At 40.8% G+C, this 27,824-nt stretch overlaps 5 protein-coding genes across 9 annotated transcripts; 3 read left to right on the forward strand and 2 right to left on the reverse strand.

Moving 5' to 3' along the window:
- Positions 1–351: 351 nt before the first annotated feature.
- On the forward strand, positions 352–2,259 carry ndufb3 (NADH:ubiquinone oxidoreductase subunit B3). Its single transcript, XM_061044086.1, has 3 exons — positions 352–459; positions 1,812–1,940; positions 2,032–2,259. The coding sequence occupies exons 2-3, from the start codon at positions 1,813–1,815 to the stop codon at positions 2,180–2,182; spliced, it is 279 nt and encodes a 92-aa protein (XP_060900069.1). The 5' UTR covers positions 352–459; position 1,812; the 3' UTR covers positions 2,183–2,259.
- Positions 2,260–2,389: 130 nt separating this feature from the next.
- LOC132978781 (UDP-glucuronosyltransferase 1A1-like) lies at positions 2,390–7,046 on the reverse strand. The gene is made up of 9 exons (XM_061044088.1): positions 6,348–7,046; positions 5,154–5,217; positions 4,917–5,065; positions 4,674–4,801; positions 3,652–3,745; positions 3,230–3,355; positions 3,069–3,156; positions 2,761–2,980; positions 2,390–2,661 (listed from the first exon to the last, which is right to left on the reverse strand). Exons 1-9 carry the CDS (start codon positions 6,867–6,869, stop codon positions 2,391–2,393), a joined length of 1,662 nt encoding a protein of 553 aa, XP_060900071.1. The 5' UTR covers positions 6,870–7,046; the 3' UTR covers position 2,390.
- Positions 7,047–11,723: 4,677 nt separating this feature from the next.
- On the reverse strand, positions 11,724–12,671 carry LOC132978518 (keratin-associated protein 10-6-like). The gene has a single exon (XM_061043722.1). It carries the CDS (start codon positions 12,669–12,671, stop codon positions 11,724–11,726), a length of 948 nt encoding a protein of 315 aa, XP_060899705.1.
- Positions 12,672–14,171: 1,500 nt separating this feature from the next.
- Positions 14,172–20,446, forward strand: LOC132978783 (histone H1-I-like). 2 transcript variants are annotated; one of them, XM_061044090.1, is made up of 5 exons: positions 14,172–14,288; positions 15,384–15,730; positions 15,850–15,884; positions 16,876–17,010; positions 18,910–20,446. In XM_061044090.1, exons 2-5 carry the CDS (start codon positions 15,388–15,390, stop codon positions 19,051–19,053), a joined length of 657 nt encoding a protein of 218 aa, XP_060900073.1. In that variant the 5' UTR covers positions 14,172–14,288; positions 15,384–15,387; the 3' UTR covers positions 19,054–20,446. The 2 variants fall into 2 exon arrangements, with proteins under 2 accessions (XP_060900073.1, XP_060900072.1); XM_061044089.1 differs by having other exon boundaries at positions 14,173–14,288; positions 18,868–20,446.
- A 1,313-nt stretch (positions 20,447–21,759) lies between these two features.
- si:ch211-227n13.3 (uncharacterized) lies at positions 21,760–25,826 on the forward strand. 4 transcript variants are annotated; one of them, XM_061044091.1, is made up of 6 exons: positions 21,760–21,882; positions 22,233–22,313; positions 22,451–22,935; positions 23,688–23,778; positions 23,907–24,035; positions 24,723–25,826. In XM_061044091.1, the coding sequence occupies exons 1-6, from the start codon at positions 21,848–21,850 to the stop codon at positions 25,108–25,110; spliced, it is 1,209 nt and encodes a 402-aa protein (XP_060900074.1). In that variant the 5' UTR covers positions 21,760–21,847; the 3' UTR covers positions 25,111–25,826. The 4 variants fall into 4 exon arrangements, with proteins under 4 accessions (XP_060900074.1, XP_060900077.1, XP_060900075.1 ...); XM_061044092.1 differs by having other exon boundaries at positions 21,761–21,882; positions 23,688–23,763; XM_061044095.1 differs by having other exon boundaries at positions 21,780–21,815.
- The last annotated feature ends 1,998 nt before the right edge of the window (positions 25,827–27,824 follow it).

Consider the following 27,824-nt stretch of genomic DNA (forward strand, 5'->3'; position numbering starts at 1 on the left):
TTGTTGTGTATCTGTGGATGTCTACCAGCAGGTTTACTGAATAAGTATTAATGGTCAAACAGAGTTTAGTGATCTCTTGTGAGCCTGAACAGAAGTAGATATTTGATCATGTTTAATAAGTGGATTAAGAAGTATTGTACATTAGTAATATTGAATCTTAATTTACAGTATAATGGTGAAGCATTTAGTGCTTTGAGGTTAGATGAATCATGTTCACATTCACATAGAAAGAAATCTGAATGTTTTTGACGTCCTCAAGCTTTTCATGGAATTATGAACAAACATTATAGAGAAAGTGATGTGTGGTGTTAGTTGTAAAGGTTATAGAAGTGGTTTGGTTTGCGCAATTGCTAAGAAATGTAAATTTGTCCTGAACGCTGTGCCGTCACAAGCCGTAAAACAAAAGCAGCTGTCGCAAATTCAGTCCAGCAGCAGCAGAGGTCACAACAAACCACTCAGGTACAGAGTTGTTTCTTTTACATCTCAATCTTTTGACGCATATCTGTTTTTTTCTTTCATTGTGTGTTAATTAATAAGTTAATCACGTTTGGAGGTGGACACGGAGCTTCTTTAAACATCCTGGTTATCAAACCAGAGTACTGAGCTAGTTAGCTTAATGCTAGCTTATTTAACGCTGTCTGCGTCACGTTTCAGCAGTTTGTCCTCAAGTTGATCATTTTAATAAATGTTTGAGTGATTAAAATACCCAGTGATCATTTATTTTAAGTAGTCGAGATAGTTTCCCAAGCAGTGACACAGTTTAGATTCATATATCAAGCTGATACTGAAAACCAGCTCAACTCACCTCAGCTTTATTATTAATATCTTTCATTTATAAAGATGTATTAAAAGTATTAAAATGTTCAATACATGTTAGTGACCTAAAAGCCTTGAAGTAAACGCGACGTGTTTCTTCAGCTGACATTTAACAACATTTTAAAGTTACTTTAAAACTGAAGCTGCTAACAGAAACAAATAAACACCACAATGTTTCATTTAATGAAAACAACAACAAATAGTATTCTTCAGATTGTGTTATTGTTGTTTAGAGTAACCATGGAGCACGTAGGTCTGTGTAATTTGGTTGTTGATCGTTATCAATATGAGGAGAAGTCATAATAAAGTCTGTGACATCAAGCAGAGGATCTGTTTAGTTTAGAAACAAAGAAATGTCTTCAAACATCCATTACAAACATATCCATTACAAACATATTACAAACATATCCATTACAAACATATTACAAACATATTACAAACATATCCATTACAAACATATTACAAACATATCCATTACAAACATATTACAAACATATCCATTACAAACATATTACAAACATATTACAAACATATCCATTACAAACATATTACAAACATATCCATTACAAACATATTACAAACATATCCATTACAAACATATTACAAACATATCCATTACAAATCAAACCTGACAGAGACTGAAAAGATGCTCCTGAGGTACCAAAACATAAAAAAACAGCAGAATGTCAAGAGTTTAAACTGTGATCATGTTGAAGTAGAATCTAATAAATAGCAAAGAAAGGAGCCAAAGAGTCACAAGATACATCTGTAGGTTTTACATTTATTTTATTTATTTAATAAATGTTACTCGTCACAGTTAATGTTTAGAAATACAGCATGTGAAACTGTTCTTCACTTTATATCACTTAAGACTTTAAACTTCAGCATTTTTTTCACATCTCAGTTATTCAATTTTCTTTAACTTTAAAGTTCATCTTCTTGTAATAAGAAAGAGGCACAACATAAGGCTTGCATATATCTGTATATTTGTTCAGCATGGGAGGTGACCACGGCCACAGCAAGATGAACTTGCCTGACCTTAAGCAGTGGAAGTGGGAGGGAACACCGCTGGAGGTAACACAGCAGAGGCTGAAGTCCAGAGGCCTCAAGGACCCGTGGGCGCGGTCAGTATTCACACCTACATGATGTATTGCTTATATTTCATTTGATTCATTCTTACACCTGACACTGCTCTCCGTCTTTTTCTCTCTGCAGTAACGAGGCGTGGAGATACCAAGGCGGCTTCGCTCGGGCTGTGACTTTGTCCGATGTGCTGCTGAGGGGTTTCAAGTGGGGCTTTGCTGCTTTTACTGTCGCTCTGGCTGTCGAGTACGCCCTCTTCCCACCAAAGAAGGGTGGCCACTAATCCTCATCCCCAGAGCACAATGCCGTCTATTAATATTCTGTATTTTTCGTTAAATAAATTTCCTTTTGATCACCTCACATCTTCCTTATTCTTCTTTTTAACCCTTAAATCACACCAGGCGGTACTCTACACTGTGATTTTATGAGTTTATCTCCCTTATAAACCAAGAGTGTTGGTGCTGGGATGAATTTACAAATGCAGCACAGAGTTATTCCTGCTTCCTCTTCCTGCTCAGTTTACGGAAGCACAGTTTGAAGCATTTTACTGTCACCAGCACAAAAACCAGCACAACGGTAGCCAGAAATGCTATCACATCCAGGCAGTGGTACTGGATCCAGTTGAGGTCGTGGGCTGCAGCTCTGAGATGTTTAGCTCCTTTGTGCCGCATCACAAATTCAGTCCAGTGCACCGAGAGGTCCATCGGGTCGATTGGTCGGTCTTTATGGAGAGCTGAGAGCTTCTTCGCGTTCTCTTTATACCTGCACAGTGACAGAGTGATGGCAAGAGTTTATGAACACGAAATTATTTTCTTTGATTTTAAGTAACCGACACCTCTTAGGCGACCGTCTTCCCCTCACCTGGTGTCATTGATGACCTCATTCAGCGCTTGGACAATGCTTTCTGTAGTGATACTAAACAGATCCACTACGACTCCCACTTCTCTGCTTGCCAACCTCCTCGCGTTGTCAGGCTGGTCCCCGGAAATCGGCATCATCACCATGGGAACAGCATGACACAGACCCTCAAAAAGGCCGTGTGAGCCGGCGTGAGTGATGAAAGCCCGCGCTCCAGGTTGAGCTAACAAAGCGAGAAGTCAGAAGTCATTCATGTGATTCGTCACCAGTCAGTATTGAGTTTTGTGCTAAACATTTCAGGATAAACGCACCTAGAAGGTCATTCTGAGGCACCCACTGCATCAACTTGACATTTTCTGGGACATTGTCAGGAACCTTCCCCCCGTACCTCCATATGACCTGTCAAAAGATTTGTGATTAATGCTCTGATTGATATTTAAGAAATAAAATGTATATATATACATTCCTCTACCTTCTGTGGGATCTGTCTGAAGGCTTCAAGAAAAATGGAGGTAGTCTCTTCTGGCATATCTGAGATCATGCTGCCCAGAGTAAACACTACAAATCCATGTTCTCCTGACACCCAGGACTCCAAATCCTACACACACACACACACACACACACACACACACACACACACACACACACACACACACACACACACACACACACACACACACACACACACACACACACACACACACACACACACACACACACACACACACACACACACACACACACACACACACACACAGATTAGGGTCTGGTGACATTCATTTATTATCATTCAGTTAGACTTTCTTACTCATAAAAACAAGTGAGAGAAACACAAAAATTAGTAAAAGAAATCTTCCCACTGAAAGGTTTTTCTACAAACGAATAAAAACTTACTTTAGGAAGAGGATTTCTAATGTCACAGTTCATCCCCCCAATCAGAACCATATTTGGCATGAGAGGGCGCGGAAACTCCAGTGTGAAGTCAAGCCTGTTAAAAAAATAGTAATGTCAATATGTATCCGAACATTAGAGAGAGAGACTTATATTCTTTCAGTTTGATACATTGGTGGAGCTCTGAGACTTATTGTAACTTGTTGAAAAGAAGGATAATATGTAAAAGTTAAAATAATAATATGTGTTACATTTTAAGGTTTTGTTTGTTAAGGTTGTCGAAATGTTAATACTTTTTGAAACCATGTGTGTAAAAACATGATCAATAGTATCTACAGTCTCTCTCTCTCGCTCTCTCTTTATGTATGAGGTATTTGTTGAGTTATACCAGCGTTTTGTGTAGATTTCTTTAACTTGATATGTGCATATTGTTTTGTATTTGTTTTCTTTTGTGTGAGACGTTTAACCCTTTGCTCTGTTATGTTGTGGTGTGACTAAGACTAACTATTGTAAGGGTTGCCCAACAGAAGAAAATGTTTTGTAAAAAGGATGGGCATGATAACCTGAAGCTTCAACCAACAACTTTGTCCTCAGTTTAATCCTGAATGTATTTAGTTGTGATTAACTTATAACTTCTCTGTGGTGTTCTTATTAGAACTTGTTAATGTGTGCTGAGATTAACGTCTGCTCCTACTCTTGATAGATGTGTGCTGATGTGAAAAAAGGAAAGTAAGGATGCTAAAAGATGCATGTTTAATCAATTAAAATTTGAGACTGATTTGATTTTGCATGTGTATGTTCTTAAGAGACTTTTGTTGATTAACATTTTTATGTCTTTTATGTTTGAAGGTTTACAACCCAATAACCTGAAAGGTGTTTAAAGATGTGACAATAAATACATTGGAAAAATATCCAAAGAAAGAAGAGTTGTAAAGCGTGTCCTCTGTGATCTTCAAGCCCTGACGAGGAAGCATTGAATTATAAAAACACCCACAATGACTTGACAAACCCTTTGTACATGTTACCTGAGCAGCCAGATAGCAGATTCAGAAAGCACCTCAGCCACGCCCACCTTCTCTCCCAGGAACTGATAGGCCATGTTGTCAAACTGCCAGTACATCAATCTGCAGAGCAATGGCTCCATTAAAGCCAGCTGTAGGTCAGAGGTAACAATAAAGTGCAAATAAAACAAGGTGAGGGGTAAGAGTTTAATTTCATAGTGTAAGTTACTGATTGAATAGTGTCATGCATAATCTTTAAGTGCTTGCCAGAGTGTTGATACTTCTCTCCATGAAGTTCATTTTATCTGTGTATCCTGAGAAGAAGCGGGGCACGTATGAGGGCGGGGAGGGGCAGCCTGCAGACTTCATATCCAGGGAACACGGAATACCCCTCAGCACATTAATAAAGGGGAGACCTGAGGAGGATTGAATGCAGAAAAGTGACAAAATGTGCAGATTTATAAAAGGAAACAACAGATAATACCCAGGTGTGGCTGAACTCACCTAGTTTTCGAGCAATTAAGGCTCCTGTGGGCACCATGGGGTCTGTTATGACGGCGTCAAAATCCTGCAGAGTGAACAGGTAAAAAATAGGGTTCATGTTTAACAGTGTGCAATAATAAAACACTGTCATGTGTCCAGCATCCAAACGTTAAATCTTAATCTATCAATAATTAAAGGAGTATTGGATAATAGTAGTTGGATAAGATTCAAGATCAAAAGCAGCAGCAGTTAAAATTGTCAGTTCAAGGTGTTACTAGTAGAAAAGTCAAAGCTGATAGAGAAAATAGAGGGGAGGTGTGCGGCAGGTAAGAAGAGGTGAGCTAAATCTTGTATTATCATGTTTATTTCAGCATCCTTTGCACTCCTCACCACTGCTATAGGGTCCTATGTTGGCTTGATTTCAAATATTTGGTCGTGGAGAGCTAAATTAACCAGAGTCATATGTGCAGCTATACCAATAAAACTGCTTCTGATTGTGATTTTGATTCTGACTTCAGGGTGGTCAGTGTTGAAAGAAAGGACTACCATTTCTCAGATTTTTTTTATTCTTCAGAAATATTTCATCATATCAAATTCCAACTGCCCTGTTAATGACTATCCTACCATAATAATGGACATAATTTCAGTTCCAGGCAAGATGTTGTTTTTCACTTCCACTCACAAATCCCGATGCAAGTGAATGTTCAGTTGTGTATCGATGCATAAGAAGCTGGGATGATCTAATATCAGACATTACAAGTTCAAAGCTCCTGTGAGGGTATTTCTCTTTGTGTTGTTTTTGGCGCCTCCTGTGCACAAAGCATTACACCTGACCTGTATGCTCATTTTGTTTTGTTCAAGTGTAAGTAGCGTTTTTAACAAAAAATTCTCATCCTGCTTTATATTAACAGTCAACTGTATCAAACATTGCGAATCTTTGCCATGGAAAATGTTCAAGAAGGCATGCTGTTAATCACCTGTCTGAACCCTACCCTTTGACACTGCTTCCAGTTATTAATAACAACAATAAAGACCTCATTCATCTTTTTCTGATTGACCATTTGGCTTCTGGAGGCCATACAGAGACATCAGCATTAAGGGAGTTGTGCACAGAGAATGAACCAGGCACCCAAAAACGCAGTTAACGGCGCAAGTATTGAATTTGAAAATACTTCACGCCTGTTTCTGGAGTCAAACCTGTGTATTTGTACTCACCTGCTGTGCCAGATGCGAGATGAGCGTATCATTTAATAGCAGGCTCTCTGCAATCGTGTGGATGAATTCTACTACTCTCTTGATTTGTGAGAAATGGGTTTTTGCCCGCTGTAGAAAGGACCCATCAGATTTTTCCATCAGGTGCTTGTTCGTCAACATGAACTGATCGATGAATTCCTGGTCGTAAGGAATAGGGAAGGTAACAGTGTCATAGTGTTTCCCTGGTCCCATTCGCATGCTGGCCTCTGGTATCACCACGGTGACCTGGTGCCCACGGCGACCCAATTCTTGGGACAGGGCCTTTACAGACAGCCAGTGACTCCCATCCATGGGTATCACTAGCAGTTTGCCCCGGAAAGGTGCAGAGGCCGGGTCACCTGCAGGGCTGGAGGTTACAGCTTCAGTCTCTCCTGTGTCTACAAGTTTGGACTTTTCTGCTACGGACTCCAGCTTCTTATCTGCAGCGCAGTTCGCCTGCATGTCCATGTTTAGCAGCAGGAACACAAACACAGCTTTCCACATTGTTCACTTGTTCTGTCTAAAGCTCAGTGAAAATGCATCCAACACGGACAAGAAGGAGTGTCAGAATGAGGAGGAAGAAATATCTGTCCTTTGAATGCTCCTGGAAACCACTCCTCTGTCTGCAGCGTTGAAATACCTTTGTGAATTACCATGAGTGTGTGTGTGTGTGTGTGTGTGTGTGTGTGTGTGTGTGTGTGTGTGTGTGTGTGTGTGTGTGTTCAAAGTCCTCACTAAACAAGTAGGCAAGCTTGTTTAAGTGCCAGTCAGAGAAGAAGCTGGCTTTAAGTTAAATATTCGACAGACATTCACGCTGGACTTTAGGGACTAAAGTAGGGACCGTCTTTAGGGACCATCAACAAATTACTGTTTCATAGTGGCAAAATCACTATTTTAATTAAAATTTTTCTTAAATAACTTCCATGTGTTATGACCGACTGTCCTCAAATTAGAAGGGTAAATGATCATTAATATTTAACACATTTTACTTGTTTGTTTAAATTGTAAACAAAAGATAAATAACTGAATAAATACTAAATTTCAGATTAATTTAATTGTTAGATTAACTTGGAATGAGACACACCACATTAACGTATGTGTTTTAACTATTTTATGTCAATATTTTGAACTAATAATTAATAATTAATAATAGTTTTTTTTCAATATCTTCCAAAGCCTTGTGACCTATGGTCCTAAAAATTAGCCTTAGATATTAGTTATCATTTCAAGAAATGAGACACACCTCCTATTACCTATTTGATTTTGTTTTTTGTAACATTTATTACTAACAATTCAACTTTTTTTTACAATCTCTCCTGTCATATGACCATAATTCCCTCAAATCAATCCTGACACAGAAATATACCACACATCTCATTGATAATTAGCACAGTGCTTCTTCATTTTATCTTCCACGAAGGACATATTATTTTTTTACTGGATGAGCAAACACATTCACATTTTTCATCGGACGAACCAATTCCCCAATTCAGGCACAGTTATACGGGCTATAGTTTTCTTATCCTTTTTAGGTTTAATTTTATTCCAATATTTTCTTTTAATCACAATTCTGAATATTTTTGGCCCTGCAGCAGTTTTTCTGAATCCACTGTTGTCACAGTGATAATCTTTTATTGTTGTCAACAATCGTCCCGGTATTTTCTTTATTTTATTTTGAGGAATTAATTTAGCTGTCACTCTTTTCCCAGATTTCTGTCATGGCTCTCTCACTGTGGCTCCCTCCTGATTGAGGTTCATTCCTTTCACCTGCTCTCACTTGCACACCAGCTCTCCATCTCCTCATCAACTCAGCAGTATATATACCCCGGCTCTCCATCCACTCATCGCCAGATCGTTGTATCAACTACTGCGGGAGATTATGGCTCAGGCTAAATTAAGATTTTGAAAGATTTTTGAAATTAATCTTTTGTGCTTGTTTTGGTTTTTGAGTCTCATCCTGTTTTTTCCTTTGCTTCAGGATCATCATTCACCCACCTGCCTTCCTGCTCAGCCATCTGCCTCAACCTGCTCTCTGGACTCAAAACTGCTCAGCCACACTCACACCTCTACTCTGGTCTGGTCAGCCTTCATCCCCTTCACTCTGCTAACCTCCAGAATCTTCAACCCATCTTCATCTCCATTTACCACAATAACCTCATTACCAATCAACCCCTCTGTTTATGTGTCCTACATCTGGGTCCTAAATTCACTGGTCGTAACAATTTCCTTTCATTTTTTTCCAACTCTTTTCACACAGTCCTGTATATCTGACACTGTCATTTTGGTTTATTTTGTTTTCCTCTTCAATGAACTGATGGTGGGTCATCTCATCCTTTCCCTCATTATCTACCATTCTTTTCCTTAGCATGTCTGCCAGTTTGTTGCTTTACCTCTGTCCTTGTCTGTTTTTTAATCTTTGCTGATCCAGTGTCATTCAAGAAGTTTTGTTCTTCTTTGTCATGTTTTCTTTTGTGATTTGTCTGTCCTTTATTTTTGTCCTATATCTTTCTTAGGCTTATTTCATTTTCCTCTTCATTGGGGATGGCTTACCACTGCCCATGAAACGTCAAATAGCCTGATATCTAAAAATGGTATCACTGGACTGTGAGAGAAAGCACAAATAGCCACAAGTTTAGATGTATTTTATTTAAATCTACCATTCAGACTGTGACCTCATTGGCGATTTGAAAACATGAGTCAAAACTGTAAAATCCTCAAATTAATTTGTGTTCATGTGTATGTGGTGCGTTACTGTCAAACAAATGCCAACCGTGGGACCATGAACCATGTCATTTCATTTTTGTTTGATTTGAGTGAGGGGACAGTCAGACAATTCTTTGGATGCATTTGTTCGTGTATGCGAACAACAAGGAGTTCAGTACCATGATTTACAAATGTTTTGCCAAAACTATCATTTTTAGCTGCTATTCATTTAAAAAGGTAAAACCATAAATTCAAGATTTTTATTTGTCACATGCTCATACAGATGTACAGTGAAATGTAAAGATTGTTCCGCAAGGCCATGCAATAAACACTCAAAATAACTATTACACATATGTAGGCCTACATTAGGCCTATTAACAATTTAATATTAATAAAAAAAGATAAAACCACTAATATTAGACAAAACATGGTGTGTCTCATTTCTCCAAGTGATTATTAATTTTAAATATTGATTTGAGGACAGTCGGCCATAAAACATGGTGGTTATTTAAGAAAAATTATTAAAACAGTGATATTGCCCTTATTAAACAGCAATTTGTTGATGGTCCCTAAAGTCGGTCCATACTTTAGTCCCTAAAGTTGGTTAGGGCGAGCGCAGGGAGAGGAGGTTACCGTATCATATCTCGTGGAGACAAGTGAGAGGTTTACGTAGCTGGCTCCAGGGTAAATGTCTGTATCCAACTTAAAACCAACTTCACCGCAGTGCTGCACTGACAGTTTACAACAGCAACCAAAGTCCTCAATGAAGGTTGGCGTGGAGACAAATCATAAAAGAAAGCACGCGTTCACACCTGATACTGCACTTGAGGGACTAGAGGAGAGTTCAGTGGCAGAAACGACGGAAGTGTAGAGTGTGGGAATATCTGGAGCAACTTTTCAAGGATGGTAGACTACCTACACAGAGATAGACAATACATGTTGTGGCATGTCTGACAATTAAAGCTCCTGTGATGTGCTTTTAGCAGCTTATGAAATAGACCATAATTATAATTCATTCCTCTATATGACCTAAATAAAGAAATGAAACTATCAGCGACAACAATGATTATTCAGCCTGGCTTTAGTATCTAACCTATTCTATTTCCTGTTTTTCTCCTAAGATTCACCAGGAGAAACAGGTGAGACTGTACAGGAGCCTTTCTTGAGACTTAGAGGTGATATCTTTCAAATGGCTAATTGTCTTCTTAAAATGAGAAATAAGACAAGACACGCAAAAAGAAATAGGCTACCTCTGTGTAAGCACAAACTCAAGCCTTCAAAATAAAATTAATCAACAGCTAAAATCAACACAAACTGAAAGTTCCTGACAGGAGCTTTACATTGTTTTTCATGTTATACAATTTTTATACAAATGACCTCCTCAGAAGATTGAGGAAGATGGTGTGTTTTTTAAGCACTACAGTTATCCATTTATTCCTGACAATAAGAAGTTATTTGGAAGTCCTTTTTAATTCATCGTGATATAACCTTTAACGTTTGAGTGACAGTCTGACAGTCAGAATCAGAATCAGATTTATTGGCCAGGTATGCTTACACACACAAGGAATTTATCTTCTGTGAACTGTGCTCTAATATGTACAGGTACAACATTAAATATCAACAATAAACATAATAAGAAAAGACTAATATTTACATGACTAAATATGAAACAGTGCAGTGGTGAATAGTGCAAAAGATGCTGAAGTAACATGATAATAAGAAAAATGCAGTTATGTGACAGAGGGGTCCATTAAGACGTCAATTACAGTATTTACATAAATAAGTGTGCGTATGTTGATCATTTAAATTAAATAATATATATATACAGTATGTATATTCACAGTGTCGGTTGGTTTAGAGTCATTTCACAGCGACAGGTCTGACACTCTGTGACTGTTTAGTGTTCATCAGAGTGACAGCCTGGGGGAAGAAGGTGTTCTTATGACGGGTTGTTTTTGCATACACTGATCTGTAACGCCTGCCAGAGGGGAGGAGTTTGAACAGTTTGTGTCCGGGGTGTGAGGAGTCTGCAGTGATACTACCTGCCTGTTTCCTGGCCCGGGACTGGTATAAGTCCTGGATGGTGGGCAGGTCGACACCAATGATTTTTTCTGCAGTCCTTATAGTCCGTTGCAGTCTGTGTCTGTCCAGTTTGGTTGCAGATCCAAACCAGACAGTGATGGAGGTGCAGAGAACAGACTGGATGATGGCGGTGTAAAACATGATCAGCAGCTCCTGGGGCAGGTTGAACTTCCTGAGCTGACGCAGGAAGTACATCCTCTGCTGGGCCTTCTTTCTGATTGTGTCTATGTGGGAGGTCCACTTCAGGTCTCGAGAGATTGTGGATTGTGGATTGTGTAAGAATCTATCAATCTATCTGTCTGTCTAGTGTGAAATATCCAGTGTTGTTTTTTCGTCATTAGAAATGCAGGAAACACGACTAACATTGTTCATATTACTGGATGATTATACTTCATTGTGTGGTTGTTTAATATGAATATTATTGTTTTTTTATGTGCACAGAAGACAAAGTCAACTTATTTATGATTTGTTAAAACAAACAACTCTTTACATTACAAAAATCATATTTTTATCCTCAGTTGAAATACTTGTTAATGATCACCTTGTATGAAACCACATTAACAGACATATGCTTTATTTTTCAGACTTTCCAAGCCTGCTCTGGTCCCATAAAGACAGGAGGTCTGATATGACCGGACAGTCAGCCACACAGTCAGCTGGACAGGCGGCCACACAGTCAGCCGGACAGGCGCCCACACAGCCAACAGGACAGGCAGCCACACAGCCAGCTGGACAGGCGGCCACACAGCCAGCCTCACAGTCAGTCGGACAGGCGGCCACACAGCCAGCCGGACAGGCGGCCACACAGCCAGCCACACAGTCAGTCGGACAGGCGGCCACACAGCCAACAGGACAGGCGGCCACACAGCCAGCCTCACAGTCAGCCGGACAGGCGGCCACACAGCCAGCCGGACAGGCGGCCACACAGCCAGCCTCACAGTCAGTCGGATAGGCGGCCACACAGTCAACCGGACAGGCGGCCACACAGCCAGCCGGACAGGCGGCCACACAGCCAGCCTCACAGTCAGTCGGATAGGCGGCCACACAGTCAACCGGACAGGCGGCCACACAGCCAGCCTCACAGTCAGTCGGATAGGCGGCCACACAGTCAACCGGACAGGCGGCTACACAGTCAGCCTCACAGTCAACCGGACAGGCGGCCACACAGTCAGCCAGACAGGTGGCCACACAGCCAACAGGACAGGCGGCCACACAGTCAGCCGGACAGGCGGCCACACAGTCAGCAGGACAGGCGGCCACACAGCCAGCAGGACAGGCGGCCACACAGTCAGCAGGACAGGCGGCCACACAGTCAGTCGGATAGGCAGCCACACAGCCAGCCTCACAGTCAGCCGGACAGGCGGCCACACAGTCAACCGGACAGGCGGCCACACAGTCAGCCTCACAGTCAACCGGACAGGCGGCCACACAGTCAGCCAGACAGGTGGCCTCACAGCCAACCGGACAGGCGGCCACACAGCCAACCGGACAGGCGGCACGAAGCAGCCGCACAGTCAACATACCTGCCACAACTCCTCCTCAAACTGTTTCCCACCCTCCAGCTGTGACTACCCCTCAGGATGAGTCAATAAGCCGTACATTTTGGCTATGGCTATTTTGGCGGCTGTGGCTCAGTTGGTAGAGTTGTCGTCTCTCAACCGGAAGGTCGAGGGTTCAGTCCCCAGCTGAGCAACATGTCCAATGTGTCCTTGGGCAAGACACTTAACCCTGCATTACTCCCGCTGCTTCAGTGGTGGTGTATGAATGGATTAGTGTTGTACTTACTCTCTGATGTACGTCGCTTTGGATAAAAGCATCTGCTAAGTGAATTGTAACTATTGTAATTGTAACATTTTCCTTGCTCATGTCTCCTTTCTCAGCCATTATGCTTTCCTATTTGAAAGTAATTTGTTATCTGAGGGAAGGTGACGGCTAGCTTGGGTTTTATATCGTTGGTCAAATGCTGTGAATGCATGCTACAATTATTAAGGAGCCCACCTGATAGGTCAACAGTCAGCATGTAAAGTGTGTCTGTGTGTCATGTGAAAAAAAACAATTGTTATTTCTTGAGTCAGACTGCCTTTAGCGAGGTGTTTATAGCACATGTTTATAATGTGGTCACAGTGAGAATGTTAGTGTCAACTTTTTCTGCTTCTTCACAAAGTTTAGTTTTTATCACTGTGTCTAATAAAATATCTAGAAGGTATTTCTCTTACTGTCTTTTCTTGATATTTATGGTGAAAATATAATTAATCAATCAGTATTTGTAAAGCGCCAATTCATAACAAGTGTTATCTGGAGACGCTTTACAAAAGGAGAATATGGGATAATATACAGGAAGGATTTCTCCTTTGTATTCCTCTCGTTCCTGTTGTCCACACTTCCCCTGAGGTCGGAGGTCGGAGCAGGCCGTGCATGAATGAGGACGGCACAGTGTGGTGGTGGAGGCTGGGCAAGGTGATCTCTCTAAATTCACTCAGGGACTGTTCTTGTACATTTCAGGTCATTTTCATTTACATGATATCAATTTTATGTAACCTGAAGCATCTACAGCAGTAAAATGCAACATTTAGCCAACATAAAAGCAGCCGTAATATTGAAACAAAATAGATAATCTGATGATCTAAACTGATATTTAAACCCTCATAAAAAAGCTTTTGAATTCAGAGCTTTAACTTGTTTTGATGTATTTTCAAACTGATTTATTTATTTGACTGAAATTTGACTTGATATAGTCATAAGTAACACTGAAGCAGTATTTTTATCTTTTACTTACAATTATTTAGAGGGTAACAGCTACTTATGGTTGATGTGATACACTCTAGTCTTGTATGAAGAATTTGTTTATAGACAAGACATAGTTTATTATAACTATTACATTTAATTAAACATTATTATAATCTTATCTTTCCTCATGATTTGTTAGACAATAGGTAGATGCATTTAACTTTAACCATCTCATGTACAATGTAGTGAATTATTCTGGTCCGATTATTCAGGTTTAGATTGTCCAAGGTGTGGACAAACACCTTCAAAGCCATCTCTCAAAACGAAAGCAGTCTGCCATGCGGTGGTGACGAGCTCGACAGGAGGGTTTATTTTACTTTAAATACTATCTGGAGGGAAAGCTTCTTTACTGTAAGTTACCATGACTTGTTTTAATCACTGTAGTTATGTAGATTTATAACAAGGCTACAGGTGTTGTCGTTTTCTCACTGTAGACTAAATTGATTATTATCGTAGAAGGATTTTGTTAAACTGGGTTATTCTGTTTGTGTGCATCACTTTGACAGAAGCTGCTCTCCGATAACTTGTTAACTTTATTGTAAAATGTATGTTGTCCTCATAAACTAGGTTAAATCCGACGTGATTGATTACACTGTATCGCCTATTTAAAGGTATGTTTTGGTTTTTTTTGTCGAGAAATGAATACCTGCGACGCGGAAGTGTTTGAAAACTATGACAGATCTGTGATGACAAATTAGTCTATCCGAAGTTTATACATAGACTAATAAATGTTCAGTGTCCTTATTGTTCTGTAGACTCGATAGAAGACGTAGGCTGTTTTCATTACTTGCGTACATATGACCTGCAAACAGTGTTTGTCTGTCACATTTTGAATTGTCCTGTCTCGACAGGGATGCTTTCCCCGGCATAACATCAACATGGTGTGTCCATTAGTTGAAAAGTATGGCCGTCTTCCCCGGAGAATGTAGGTCTAGATCTATTTCAGGGAAAGAGACAGACGAATTAGATCAAGTGTGTTAAAAAAAATCTTTTAAATTTCAGTTCGTCTCTTGTCTTCCTTGCGCTGTATCTTAGTCATAAACTTGCCATATTGTCTGAATACAAAATGAATATAGGCTTAGGCCACAAGTCATTTCATGTAGGGTAGCCTATGTTCATGAATGAACTGGTTTAATAAATGATTGTAAACAGGCTTTAAAAGGTTCATGACCTATGGTTTGACTGATGTAAAGACATTAACTAAGAATGTTGATTAAACAGTATTACTGGAACTACTTCAAAAGTTTGAATTTATCAGGATTTATTGACACCCTTCAGTCAAACTGAATCAAGATTAAACTAAATCATTGTATACTCACTGTTCATTAGTTCAAGCAGTAAAGCTACTGCAATATGTCACCAAAGACTCTCACAGTTTGACTATAGTTACCGGTCTGTGTCAGATTCTTCTCAACTTTAATGTTGCTATTTTTGTCCCTGTTTCAGATTCATGATGTCAGCCATAGACACAGTAAGACGTAATAAAACACTTCTTCAGTCAATGTTGTGCGGAGATCACAGACTAATCCTCACCAAGGTTCATGAGAAGGATCTGATCACTGAACGTGATTACAACAACCTGAAGGACATCAACAAAGAAGATGTGGAGGGCCATGTTATAAAGCTGGTGGATAAGATCATGAATAAAGGAGAGGAGACATGCCAAACCTTCCTTCACCTGCTGCAAACTGACGAAGACATCAAAACCGCTTACCCTGAGCTGAAGAACATACAGCTGAACGTCACCGGCCCGTTACCTCTGCCTATCCAAGCTACTTCAAGTAATGACAGAGGTATGTTAACATAGAGATTATGTCGACTGTATTGGATAAATTAGTCTACTGCGTATCCACATGGTTTGAAACAGCTTTATTTTGAGAGGTGTAATTCTGTTTCTTTCTGATTTCCTCAGACATGATGCCACCAGAGAGCAAGACGCCAAAGCAGGTGAGGTCTTAAATGTATTTTAAAATAATGTCTCTATAGGTTACAATGCATTTATAGAGAACATATTTTCATATCACAGCCTGCAGATACAAGCTAACTAGCTTTTATTTACTAGTCTCAATATTCAAATCCATAATTCAAATAATCTTTTAAAAATGTTTTAAAGCACTGTCATCAATGCCAGTCAGAGTAATTAACTGAACACTATCTCTATGCAGATGACTTTTTATGAAATATTCTAAATGTTTTTGTTATTAAATGTGTTTATCAGAGACTGTAGGCCCTACATATTTAAATAGAACTTCAAATATGCCAAAATCAGCCAGAGGGCAAGTTGACAAGGTACCAGACATGTGAAATCGATGAAGAGAATACAACTATAACCAATGGAGTAAATCATTTTAATTACAGTATGCAGAACACAGAGTATTAACTCTCAAACAAAAGGGAACCTGATTCCAAAATGGTGAATTCAAGGAAGGTTTTCAAGGTCTTTTGTCCTCAGTGTCTCAAAAAGTGCAGCTTCAGGCTCCTATAGGAAGCTATGCAGCGTCATCATTCAGTGTTTTTTATACCTCAAAAGTGCAAAAACAGGCAAGGGGAGAGAAAAAATATACTGGGAAAATCTTTGATCCTGGTTTTGTTTTTTAATTAAGATACGTTTAGATCATAAGTTTCTATTAAGTTGGAATATAAACTGTGACACCCCTAGTATTAAAATATACAATATTAGCTTTGTAATGTTGAAATACCATAAACAATTCAAACTTTGAGAGTAAAACAAAGATTTCCCGTAATTCAAAAAAAAAACAAGTAGAAAATGTGTTTTGAAAAAATGATTGTACGTTTGTTTAATAAAATTCATGAAGTTGATCTTTATACTACAAGTGTTGCTGGAGCTTTTAAACCTCTCCTCGCCTTTCATTCTCCGTGTACCTTGGTAGTTTTTGAAGTATTCCCAAAACCCACTCTGCTTCTACTTTGTTTTTAGGACGATCAATATCAGCTGAACAGCCAACCGAACGGCCTCTGTGTCATAATTAACAATGAGAATCAGAAGAAGGCTGCAGTGAAGAAAGTAGCAGTCAAGAAGTCCCTGAAGAAGGCAGCAGCCCAGAAAACCCCAGTTGGCGGCCACACAGCCAACCAGACAGGTGGCCACACAGCCAGCCTCACAGCCAGCCTCACAGCCAGCCTCACAGTCAGCCACACAGTCAACCGGACAGCCAGCCACACAGCCAACAGGACAGCCAGCCTCACAGTCAGCCGGACAGGTGGCCACACAGTCAACCGGACAGGTGGCCACACAGCCAACAGGACAGGTGGCCACACAGTAAACCGGACAGGCGGCCACACAGTCAGACGGACAGGCGGCCACACATTCAACCGGACAGGCGGCCACGCAGTCAGACGGACAGGCGGCCACACAGTCAGCCGGACAGGCGGCCACACAGTCAGACGGACAGGCGGCCACACAGTCAACAGGACAGGCGGCCACACAGTAAACCGGACAGGCGGCCACACAGTCAACCGGACAGGCGGCCACACAGTCAACCGGACAGGCGGCCACACAGTCAACCGGACAGGCGGCCACACAGTCAGCCGGACAGGCGGCCACACAGTCAGACGGACAGGCGGCCACACAGTCAACCGGACAGGCGGCCACGCAGCCAGCCTCACAGTCAGACGGACAGGCGGCCACACAGTCAGCCGGACAGGCGGCCACACAGTCAGACGGACAGGCGGCCACACAGCCAACCGGACAGGCGGCCACACAGTCAACCGGACAGGCGGCCACACAGTCAACCGGACAGGCGGCCACACAGTCAACCGGACAGGCGGCCACACAGTCAACCGGACAGGCGGCCACACAGTCAACCGGACAGGCGGCCACACAGTCAGACGGACAGGCGGCCACACATTCAGACGGACAGGTGGCTACACAGCCAACAGGACAGGTGGCCACACAACATAAAAGCAGCCGTAATATTGAAACAAAATAGATAATCTGATGATCTAAACTGATATTTAAACCCTCATAAAAAAGCTTTTGAATTCAGAGCTTTAACTTGTTTTGATGTATTTTCAAACTGATTTATTTATTTGACTGAAATTTGACTTGATATAGTCATAAGTAACACTGAAGCAGTATTTTTATCTTTTACTTACAATTATTTAGAGGGTAACACCTACTTATGGTTTATGTGATACACTCTAGTCTTGTATGAAGAATTTGTTTATAGACAAGACATAATTTATTATAACTATTACATTTAATTAAACATTATTATAATCTTATCTTTCCTCATGATTTGTTCTACAATTTAACTTTAACCATCTCATGTACAATGTAGTGAATTATTCTGGTCCGATTATTCAGGTTCAGATTGTCCAAGGTGTGGACAAACACCTTCAAAGCCATCTCTCAAAACGAAAGCAGTCTGCCATGCGGTGGTGACGAGCTCGACAGGAGGGTTTATTTTACTTTAAATACTATCTGGAGGGAAAGCTTCTTTACTGTAAGTTACCATGACTTGTTTTAATCACTGTAGTTATGTAGATTTATAACAAGGCTACAGGTGTTGTCGTTTTCTCACTGTAGACTAAATTGATTATTATCGTAGAAGGATTTTGTTAAACTGGGTTATTCTGTTTGTGTGCATCACTTTGACAGAAGCTGCTCTCCGATAACTTGTTAACTTTATTGTAAAATGTATGTTGTCCTCATATAAACTAGGTTAAATCCGACGTGATTGATTACACTGTATCGCCTATTTAAAGGTATGTTTTGGTTTTTTTTGTCGAGAAATGAATACCTGCGACGCGGAAGTGTTTGAAAACTATGACAGATCTGTGATGACAAATTAGTCTATCCGAAGTTTATACATAGACTAATAAATGTTCAGTGTCCCTGAAGAAGGCAGCAGCCAAGAAAACCCCGGTGAAGATGGAAGTCAAAAAGCCAGCTGCCAAGAAAACCCAGGTGAAGAAGGCAGTCAAAAAGCCAACAGCCAAGAAAACCCAGGTGAAGAAGGCAGTCAAAAAGCCAGCTGCTAAGAGATCCAAGAAGGCTGCCCCTATAAAGGTGGTGAAGAAGACTCCAGTGAAAAAGGCTCCAGCTAAGAAAGCACCAGCAAAGAAGACTGCAGCCAAGAAGGCCAAGAAGTAGATGTGCACACCAGGATTCAATGCATCAAAGGCTCTTTAAGAGCCACCACAACTTCTACTAAAGAGTCCGTCCTCAGTAATACAGTTATTCTCCGTTTTTTTATAATTATGTAATACATATTTATAAGCATCAAATCGGGCTTTCAAACGTTTTGCTCGTGCGCAAAATCCGACCCGACGGTGTAAGGTTCATCCAAAGAGCAGCTCGTCCACATAAAAGAGTGCTTAACAAACCTGAAAGTCTCCACACATGCAGACTATCAGGTACATGTTGCACACAAAGGAACTTCCAAGCGTGCATGGGTTTTTACTTTGTTCTCTGAAATACAGAAACACGAGCACATCAATTCAGCGCATATTACCGGGCATCTGGGTCGACTGAATTACGCATGGCATCAAAGACTTTTTAGGTTCTTTTAAGGTTCAAGTAGCCTTGATTGCCCGGTCATGTCGATTTGCCCTGTACAACATCAGGAAGATTAGACCTTACCTGTCAGAACATGCTACACAGCTCCTGGTACAGGCTCTTGTGATATCACGCATCGATTATTGCAACTCTCTACTGGCAGGTCTTCCTACATGCACTATCAAACCTCTGCAAATGATACAAAATGCAGCAGCACGACTGGTCTTCAACCTTCCTAAAAGAGCACATGTCACTCTGCTGTTCATAACCTTACACTGGCTCCCAGTTACTGCTCGCATCAAATTTAAAACTCTGCTGCTCGCTTACAAAACAGCGACTAAAACGGCTCCTCCTTACTTTAACTCTCTCATCCAGGTCTACACTCCCTCCCGCCCACTACGCTCTGCCAATGAAAGGCGTCTGATCCAACCTTCACAACAGGGTACTAAGTCTCTGACTAGACTCTTCTCCTCTGTCGCCCCCCTGTGGTGGAATGAACTTCCAAACTCCATTGGATCTGCAGAGTCCCTCTGCACCTTTAAGAAAAAGCTAAAGACCCAGCTCTTTCATGAATACCTACTAACTTAATGATGATGGTCTCGATATCATTGATGATGATGATGGTTGTCACGATTGTTTTTGTTTGATAACGATGACTTATAAGATGGTTTCTATACTGATTAGAGCTCTCAGGAACTGCCGTCAATGTTGTGCTTTGCCTCTGGTCACTTCCTGTCAGCACCTGTGTGTCCAATCAGACTCAAAGCTGATCGTTTGCTCTTACTGACATTGTTCCCCTTTTTCTAGATCCTTGCGTGTGTTGTACTTACTCTCTGATGTACGTCACTTTGGATAAAAGAGTCTGCTAAGTGAATTGTAGAATTGTAGAATTGTAGAAAGACCCCTAAGCTGCCCCAAAAGTGCCCCAAAAGTGCCTGTGTGAGACTTACTCATCTTTAACAACGAATAAAAACTTACTAAAATATTACAGGTGCGTTAGTACATTATGACTGAACAAGATAATGTACAACATATCAAAAGTAAAACATGAGAATGGGAGGGTTCCTAGTGTCCATAAACATGCTTGACATTACTACGGGCCCCACATACACAGAAAAATAATTTAAAAAAAAAAAAGTACAAAAAGTGTTCTGAATAAATGATTGTACGTTTGATTTTAGGAAGTTTAATAAAGTTCATGAAGTTAGTCTTTATACTACAAGTGTAGATGGAGCTTTTTAACCTGTCCTCGCTTTTCATTCTCCGTGCACCTTGGTAGTTTTTGAAGTAGAAGAACAATGATGCTGGTATGTTACACATTAGACACATTCATAAGTTTCACTTTTGTTCTCTTAGGAAGTCGACTGTAAGTCGTTGAAGCCTAACTTTTTTAATGAAATGTCCTGCAGAAAGTCTGGCAAAGGTTTTCAGCTGGCTGAACTTCAGAGTGCTGATGTATAAAGACCAAACCAAGGACCAGATGGATCAGACCCTGACATGCTATGCTTCTCTGAGAGACCTCTCTCAACTGCAGCAGTTGGACGTGAAGGAGCACGGCGATGCCTTCATTTGCTGTGTTCTGAGTCACAGAAGAAAAGGTGTAGTCTTGGGTATCCTACATTAACAAATATGTGCAGCTACATTCCCAAACTCCAGCTGCAGTTAAATTAATTGATCTAGCTACGTTTTATTGTAGCATGAAAGTAAAAACGGTAAAGTTTAAACCTCTCAACACTTTCTGTTCAAACCTGTTTCTCTAGATCTGTGATCCAGTATATTTGAACATTTGAATGTGGGGGGGAAAGTCATGAGATCTGTCTACTCAGGTGGATTAGTGTGTATATGAAGTGGGTCATTCATTATTGATTTTGTGGAACTATGTTGTAAAGGGGCACCTCGTGAAATTACCCCTGTTACATTTTTGAATTGTCATTTCGATTTTTTAATGTAGGAAAATGTTTATTTTAATGATTTGAAAGATGATTTGTGTCGTACGACGGAGGATTAGGGCCACGTTAAAAAAAAAATCGAGATTATAATCGTAAATTAAAAATTAAATTAAAAAAAATAAAAACGTTTTTTTAACGTGGCCCTAATCCTCCGTCGTAGTGTCGTTCACTCGTTTGGGTCGCATTCACATTTTCCCGCCTGCCCAATTGGTGGCGTTAACGCGAGATTTTGTTCAAACTAAATCCGTAGAAGAAGAGTCTACAAATCCGGTGCTCTTCTGCTGCGTGCACACAATAATATTTACAGTCTATGCGCGCACATTACCTCCTCGAGCGCTAAAGAACAAAGGTCCGAGAGCCTCACCACCTACGAGCCAGTAGGCTATGTAAACAAGTAAGAGCTACTAGGTGTATTAGTTTACCTGTCGGTCAAAACAGCCATGAACGATTGTAATTACTGGGAAGAAGTTCAGAAGTAAGTTTGTATCCAGCTGCAGCACGTAGTACAGATCAGCGCTGATATAAATCATCCACACAGACAGTGATTCTCTATTAAGATAATTAAACTGTAGCCGCAATGCTAAGTTAGCCAAACGAAATGAGTGTTTAATGGGTTAGAGACATTATACATTCAGGTGTGTTAATATCTATCAGATCACTTTTCTCTTTCAGTCTGGTGGCGATCTTTGATTTAATTTAGTTCTTTGGTCAAATTATAACAAGTGTCACATTTAAGATCAAGCATTACTGGAATAAGAGGACATTTGTAATACTTCTGTTTTTACAATCTGCTGCAAAAATGTTGTGTTTTATTCAAATTTACAGGCCTTTGACTGACTGCTGCTATGAGGCAGATGGCTTGGAGTCAGTCTTTCATAAATCGATACTCCAAGTAGACTATCATAGGTAAGACCATACATACACCCTCAGATACATTTCAAAATAAGAGAAACAATGAACCTTAGTGATCACATAAAACTGTGTAACACTCGAAAAGGTTGGTTTTTTTTATCACAGGGAGTGACTGGTTTTCTCTGTCACAGGTCGTACCAGTTTAGTTTTAAGTTGACGAGATCCATGTATTGCCGACGCTCCTCCAGAACACCAAAGCCCTCCAGGAAGATAATCCCGAGGAGCCCGAGCCCCAATGAAGAAGTGATCCAGCGCAGGTGCTTGAGTACGAGACAGAGGAAGACTGTGCTGAAGAAAACTAAAGCCAGCAACAGCGTAGTAAAAACAAATACGAGAAGAGATGGAGACATTCTGGACTTACTCAACAGTACACACAGGTCTAAGAGTGATACTGAGGAGAATGAAGGACAACTTGGAGAGGTGACTGATAGAGGAGTGGACGAGTCAGATGAAGACGGTGGCTCTGTGAACAGCAGCATCGCTTCTGGTCCTTCCATCTTCTTTGATGTCTCCCCAAAGAAAGCGAGCACGTCGCACTTGTGCTCAATCTGTCAAAAAAAGTACCAGAACGCTAAAAAGATGAAAGCCCCAATCAAGGACAGACTCTTAGACACTGGTGAGTTCATAAATATTTTATTCCAGTAAATAGAGATTATTGTTTTATATGTTACACAATGATTATGAATAAAATGTGCTGCATTTCTTTGAGGATGTCGCAGTTTGTTTGTTGTGCGCTACACCTCTCTGACAAGCAGGTCTTACTACAAACAAAGTTTTTCTTAAGTCATGTTTTGCAGCTGATTACATTTCCATAAGAAATCATGGATTTCAGGCCTGTTGAGTCCTAATAAGTATTCAGATAATGGCCACCAATTTAAGGGAACTTGGAAAAAGCTTTACAAAAAGTTGTATTACTAAATGTCAAACTAACGTCTGGAGACTGCCAACCAAGGGTCGTCACTCGTCACGATACCAGATTTTTGAACTTTGATATGATTGTATTAAAAATGAAATGATATGGATACCTGGTTCAACAGTCCGAGGCCCTCGGCCCCCAGTATCAGGCCATTTCTGTTTTTTTAATCACCAAGAGATGCCTTTAATGTCCTGTACTGTGCACTGTCTAAATTGCACAAATATACGTTGACAACGTCTGTCTTCTCTTTCACTCGTTGAAGCTTTATTCAAAATATGACTGTAGATCTGATCTGTAGTTTTCTTGAATTTTCATCACTTCTCAGAGATTGTTCTGTTGTAAAACATCTGGCATTGAAAGCTATCAAATTATCAAAACTTTGTCAATCTTAGAGAATTATCTTGTGCCCACAGAAGCATCTTAACACGTTTAACCTGCATTTTGTTTTGTAGATCCAAAGTCCCTGACATGTGACCAATGGGTTATGATCAAGAGCTGGAGACAGAGGAGGCTGCCCAATACAAGAGGGTACGACTATGTGGAGTGAGTGAGTGAGTGAGTGAGTGAGTGAGTGAGTGCGCAGTGTGTGGTTGGTTCAAAGGTGGAAGACCAGTACTCGTACAATTCAATACACTATTTGTTGATTATATGTGCAACTCTCATTCTCTCAGGAAACTTTTGACCCATGTCACACTGGTTAAAAGACGACTGAGGTTTAAGACGGGTTTAAATCAGACTGAGCAGAGTGTGAGAGAGGGAGAATCATCAGCCTGCTCGAGGCCGCACACTTTCCTTCAGAGGTAATGAACCTATACTCATCCATCCTTCTTCTGCTCTTTTAAGGATAGTTGTGATTTTTGGGGAGTGAGTGGGGTCTCAAGAGCTACTTATCAATCATAATGTCCAGTAGATAACAGTCGGCACAGTCCCTGTTTGGAGGACACAGAAGCTTAGTTATGAGCTGCTGCAGACACGGGCACCACTTCCAAGCACTTAGGACACATAAAATGTATTTAAAATGTTTCTCCAGCACTGTTTTTCAATCTGTAGCTGTTTGGGTCAGACATGAATGATATATTCTTATCTTGATTCTTTGTTCTGTTTTTATATTCAGTTTTATTTTATTTTATATCTGTGTTTTTAATACCTACCCTTTTGTCCGAGGAGCCTCCTAGCATAGGAGTTTCTCGTGATTCTACTCGTATAACCACTGACGATAAATCCAAAATCTTCAATCTTACTTTTAAAAAGAGCCTCATACAACCTCACTTCCAAAAAAATAACTATATCCCTTTAAGTGTCTGTTAAAGCAACGTCTCTACATCCCTGTGAGAGTTTATATTGTAAAAACTATGTTTTGATTTATGTTTGCATCACTTAGTATTCCTTCTTTTGCCTCCTATAAAACACACATTACCTGTCGCAGGTCATCAGCAGCCTGTTTGAATCACAGTTGAAATTTGAATGTGGTTGTTAATTTGTTTCAGGAACCTCAGACAGTGTGTCAGAGCGCCAGTGAAAAGAGTGATGAAGAAGAACAGGAGGAAGAGGAAAAGAGACGCTTCTCGTGGCCCACGTGTCGCCAAGCGGCAGCGTCTCCACAGCAACACTCACCGTCGGCTAGTTGGCGCAGGCCGCGATGATGTCAACGGTCATCACACAACCAGCAGTGTCAGCAGCCCGCCTGCTCCTGAGCGTTCCAGCGATGAAGAATCGGACACTGTGACTGTTGAGATAATTCCATGTTCGGTCACTCTTGAGCCCATCAGAGACGCCCCGGCCGCTCAGAAAGCAGCGAAGAAGAGAGGTGGCTTCAGAGACTTGCTCACCCAACTGAGGGGCACCCGCAGCATGATCGTCAGAGAAACACATTAGCAGGACGACGCTCTTTAGTTTTAATATACATTCAAACTGCTGTGTTGTTATCTCGGGCTGAAGTAGCTTTTTATATTTATTTAATATTCAGTGTTTCTGTTCAGGACACCAGTCAGTCCTGGGTCATGTACATCAGCACGTTTCTGCTGCTGTTCAATGCACGTGCTTTTTAAGTAGTTTCTTGAATATAAAAATGAACTTAATTTAAAGTCTCATACAACAAGAGAACTGGATACAGATGTTTGTTTTCTTCACTTTATTCCTCAGACTGACCCTGATTATATTAGATCAACAGTAAACCAGGATAGCATCATCCAGATAACTTAAGCTGTACTCACATGCCCTTGTGCAAGGCACCGAACCCCCCCAACTGCTCTGGTGGGCTCCCTGTGTAGCAGCCCCACTCTGACATGTCTACATTAATGAACGTCCACAGGTCCTGTTTGTACATGCGTGTGATTTGGGCCCATGTGTGTGAGTAGCATGTCCCTAAAAATAACAGAGTAAACCTGAATTTACCCTCAGGGATTAATTAAGTTGTCAGTGGAAGTGACAGTGTACGGTATTATTTCTTGTCTTCGTGTTAACAGTAAGAAATGTTATTTATTTTGGTTTTATTCACTTCAAATGTTATACTGATAAATGTACACTGTATATTATTAAGCTGTTAGGGTTTCAGACTCTTCTGTATGAATAAAAAAAACTTCACCAAAATATTCAAACAAACATTTATTTTGTGGTCGCAACTTGTGGACAAATGTTTCCTCCTGTAATCATGGTCGAGGGTTCATTTAGGGTGTGTTTAAATACTTTTAAGTGTAACAGAAAAAGATCTGCTTTGTCTTAAACTTATGCATAATGTTCAAACAGGACGTGCTTTATAAAGGCAGCTGGGTTTAAACAACAGTTCAAAGAGTTTACACTCTGGAATCCAGAGTGAGACTGTATCCTCGGCAATATGTGACAGCCTTACTCTAAAAGCCCACTTGGTGGCGCCAGTTAGATTAGAATAGAATAGATGTTTATTGCCATTTGCACAGGTACAGGGCAGTACAGGTACATTGGAAATCTTGTGCATTTCTCCCTGAGTCAGCTTCTACAAAAAAAAGTTAAAATTATATATAAAATAGAATAACATAAGAAAAAAAAGAGTAAAAAAGTACAAATAAAGTTGTAGTAACAGCAAAGTGATTTAAAATAAACTGTACACAAGCTATACACTGTATTAAAGCAAAGATATAATACAAAGGGGAACACTACAATGAAATGAAAATATAAATATGTTTTCTTGTCTCTAACTTTCTACATCTCTTATTGCACCTGAGGTTATTGCACACATTTTTCACATTATATAATTGCACTGTTTTTTGTTTTTAAGGTTAATATTGCACACTTGTATTGCACTGTGAGGTGGTCAACTGTCCATTTAGTCTGTGAGGTGTGGTGGTGAAGTACTTCCTTCCCATCTTAATGTCCTGTGCTACAAGTCTCACGGCAGCAGGGAAAAAGCTGTTGTGGTAGCGGGCCTTGTGGGTGGAGATGCTCTCTGGGCCTTGTGGGTGGAGATGCTCTCTGGGCCTTGTGGGTGGAGATGCTCTCTGGGCCTTGTGGGTGGAGATGCTCTCTGGGCCTTGTGGGTGGAGATGCTCTCTGGGCCTTGTGGGTGGAGATGCTCTCTGGCCTGTGATGTCGCAGGCTATAGCCCGATTTCTTCCACCTGAACAGAGCATGAGCTGGGTGCTGTTTGTCCTTGAGGATGCTACACACAGCGCTGCAGGGGAAAAGCACCCCTGCAGCGCTGTGTGTACAGTGTGTCCATGGAGGGGAGGTTAGAGCCAGTGATTCTCTCTGCAGTCTTTATGACCCGTTGAAGCGATTTCCTCTCAGACAGTGTGAAGTACTCAACTCTTCAGGGCGTACTCACACTAGGCAAAGTTCCCCCTGTACCATGCTTTAGCACGATTGCCCCCCCTCCCCATTCCCCCCCTGGCCTGTACTCACACACTGCTCCTCCAGGACTAACTGGGCCTGAGCACGGTTACCTCTTGTACATGACGTCGAAATACAGCACACATATGTCTCAAAGTAATTATGAAGCGTGTTTAGTTTAGAAGAAAGGCGGGTCCGCGTCCACACATCAGAGAACACGGAGAACATGACAGCTACTTTACTGACACATTGTGTGCCTGTGCTTGTGCATGAACTGTACCATGCCAAAGCACACTTCTTCCAAGGAAGTGCACCATGCTTGGGCCCAGCTCTCACATTATTCTAACGAACTGGACTTTATTCCAGGAAAAGTTGTTAAAATTATTTTAGCAATCATTTCAACCCAGTTTCCACAAATCCCTGCACAAAGCAGGCTACATCTAAACAGGGTGCAGGCTTTAATCAATGGGATTGTTTACACCTGTCTGCTTCCTGTATATCAGAGATGACTTGACCACTCATACAAAACCTTCAGCTGCATTACCCCCAACTATATCTGTCAGTGCAGGCTCCTTTTCAAGAAGCAGCTTTACCATGTTACTATTATGTTTAAGATGAAGCAGGAAGTTTTGTTTCTTTTTGTAGGGGTTTTACACAGAAATGTTATTTTTGAGATGTTTGTGCTGATAGTAGAGAGTGTGGGGGAAGGGGGTGAAAAAAAGACAGAGATAAGAGGCTCAGTCTGAAGGTTTGAAAGTGTTGCTGTGTGTCAGAGGATGTCTCTG

Source organism: Labrus mixtus, chromosome 8, assembly GCF_963584025.1.
Source record: "Labrus mixtus chromosome 8, fLabMix1.1, whole genome shotgun sequence".
Taxonomy (NCBI): domain Eukaryota; kingdom Metazoa; phylum Chordata; class Actinopteri; order Labriformes; family Labridae; genus Labrus; species Labrus mixtus.

Coding starts and splice junctions, on each gene's coding strand:
- ndufb3 (XM_061044086.1), top strand. CDS start 1,813: ATGGGAGGTGACCACGGCCACAGCAAGATGAACTTGCCTGACCTTAAG. Junction 1,941..2,031: donor CTCAAGGACCCGTGGGCGCG/GTCAGTATTCAC, acceptor TTCTCTCTGCAG/TAACGAGGCGTGGAGATACC.
- LOC132978781 (XM_061044088.1), bottom strand. CDS start 6,869: ATGTGGAAAGCTGTGTTTGTGTTCCTGCTGCTAAACATGGACATGCAG. Junction 4,802..4,916: donor AGAGAAGTATCAACACTCTG/GCAAGCACTTAA, acceptor TCTGACCTACAG/CTGGCTTTAATGGAGCCATT. Junction 2,662..2,760: donor GAGGTCATCAATGACACCAG/GTGAGGGGAAGA, acceptor GTCACTGTGCAG/GTATAAAGAGAACGCGAAGA.
- LOC132978518 (XM_061043722.1), bottom strand. CDS start 12,671: ATGTTGACTGTGCGGCTGCTTCGTGCCGCCTGTCCGGTTGGCTGTGTG.
- LOC132978783 (XM_061044089.1), top strand. CDS start 15,388: ATGATGTCAGCCATAGACACAGTAAGACGTAATAAAACACTTCTTCAG. Junction 15,885..16,875: donor AGAGCAAGACGCCAAAGCAG/GTGAGGTCTTAA, acceptor CTTTGTTTTTAG/GACGATCAATATCAGCTGAA. Junction 17,011..18,867: donor CAGCAGCCCAGAAAACCCCA/GTTGGCGGCCAC, acceptor AAGAAAACCCAG/GTGAAGAAGGCAGTCAAAAA.
- si:ch211-227n13.3 (XM_061044091.1), top strand. CDS start 21,848: ATGAACGATTGTAATTACTGGGAAGAAGTTCAGAA. Junction 22,314..22,450: donor CTCCAAGTAGACTATCATAG/GTAAGACCATAC, acceptor TCTCTGTCACAG/GTCGTACCAGTTTAGTTTTA. Junction 22,936..23,687: donor GGACAGACTCTTAGACACTG/GTGAGTTCATAA, acceptor TTTGTTTTGTAG/ATCCAAAGTCCCTGACATGT.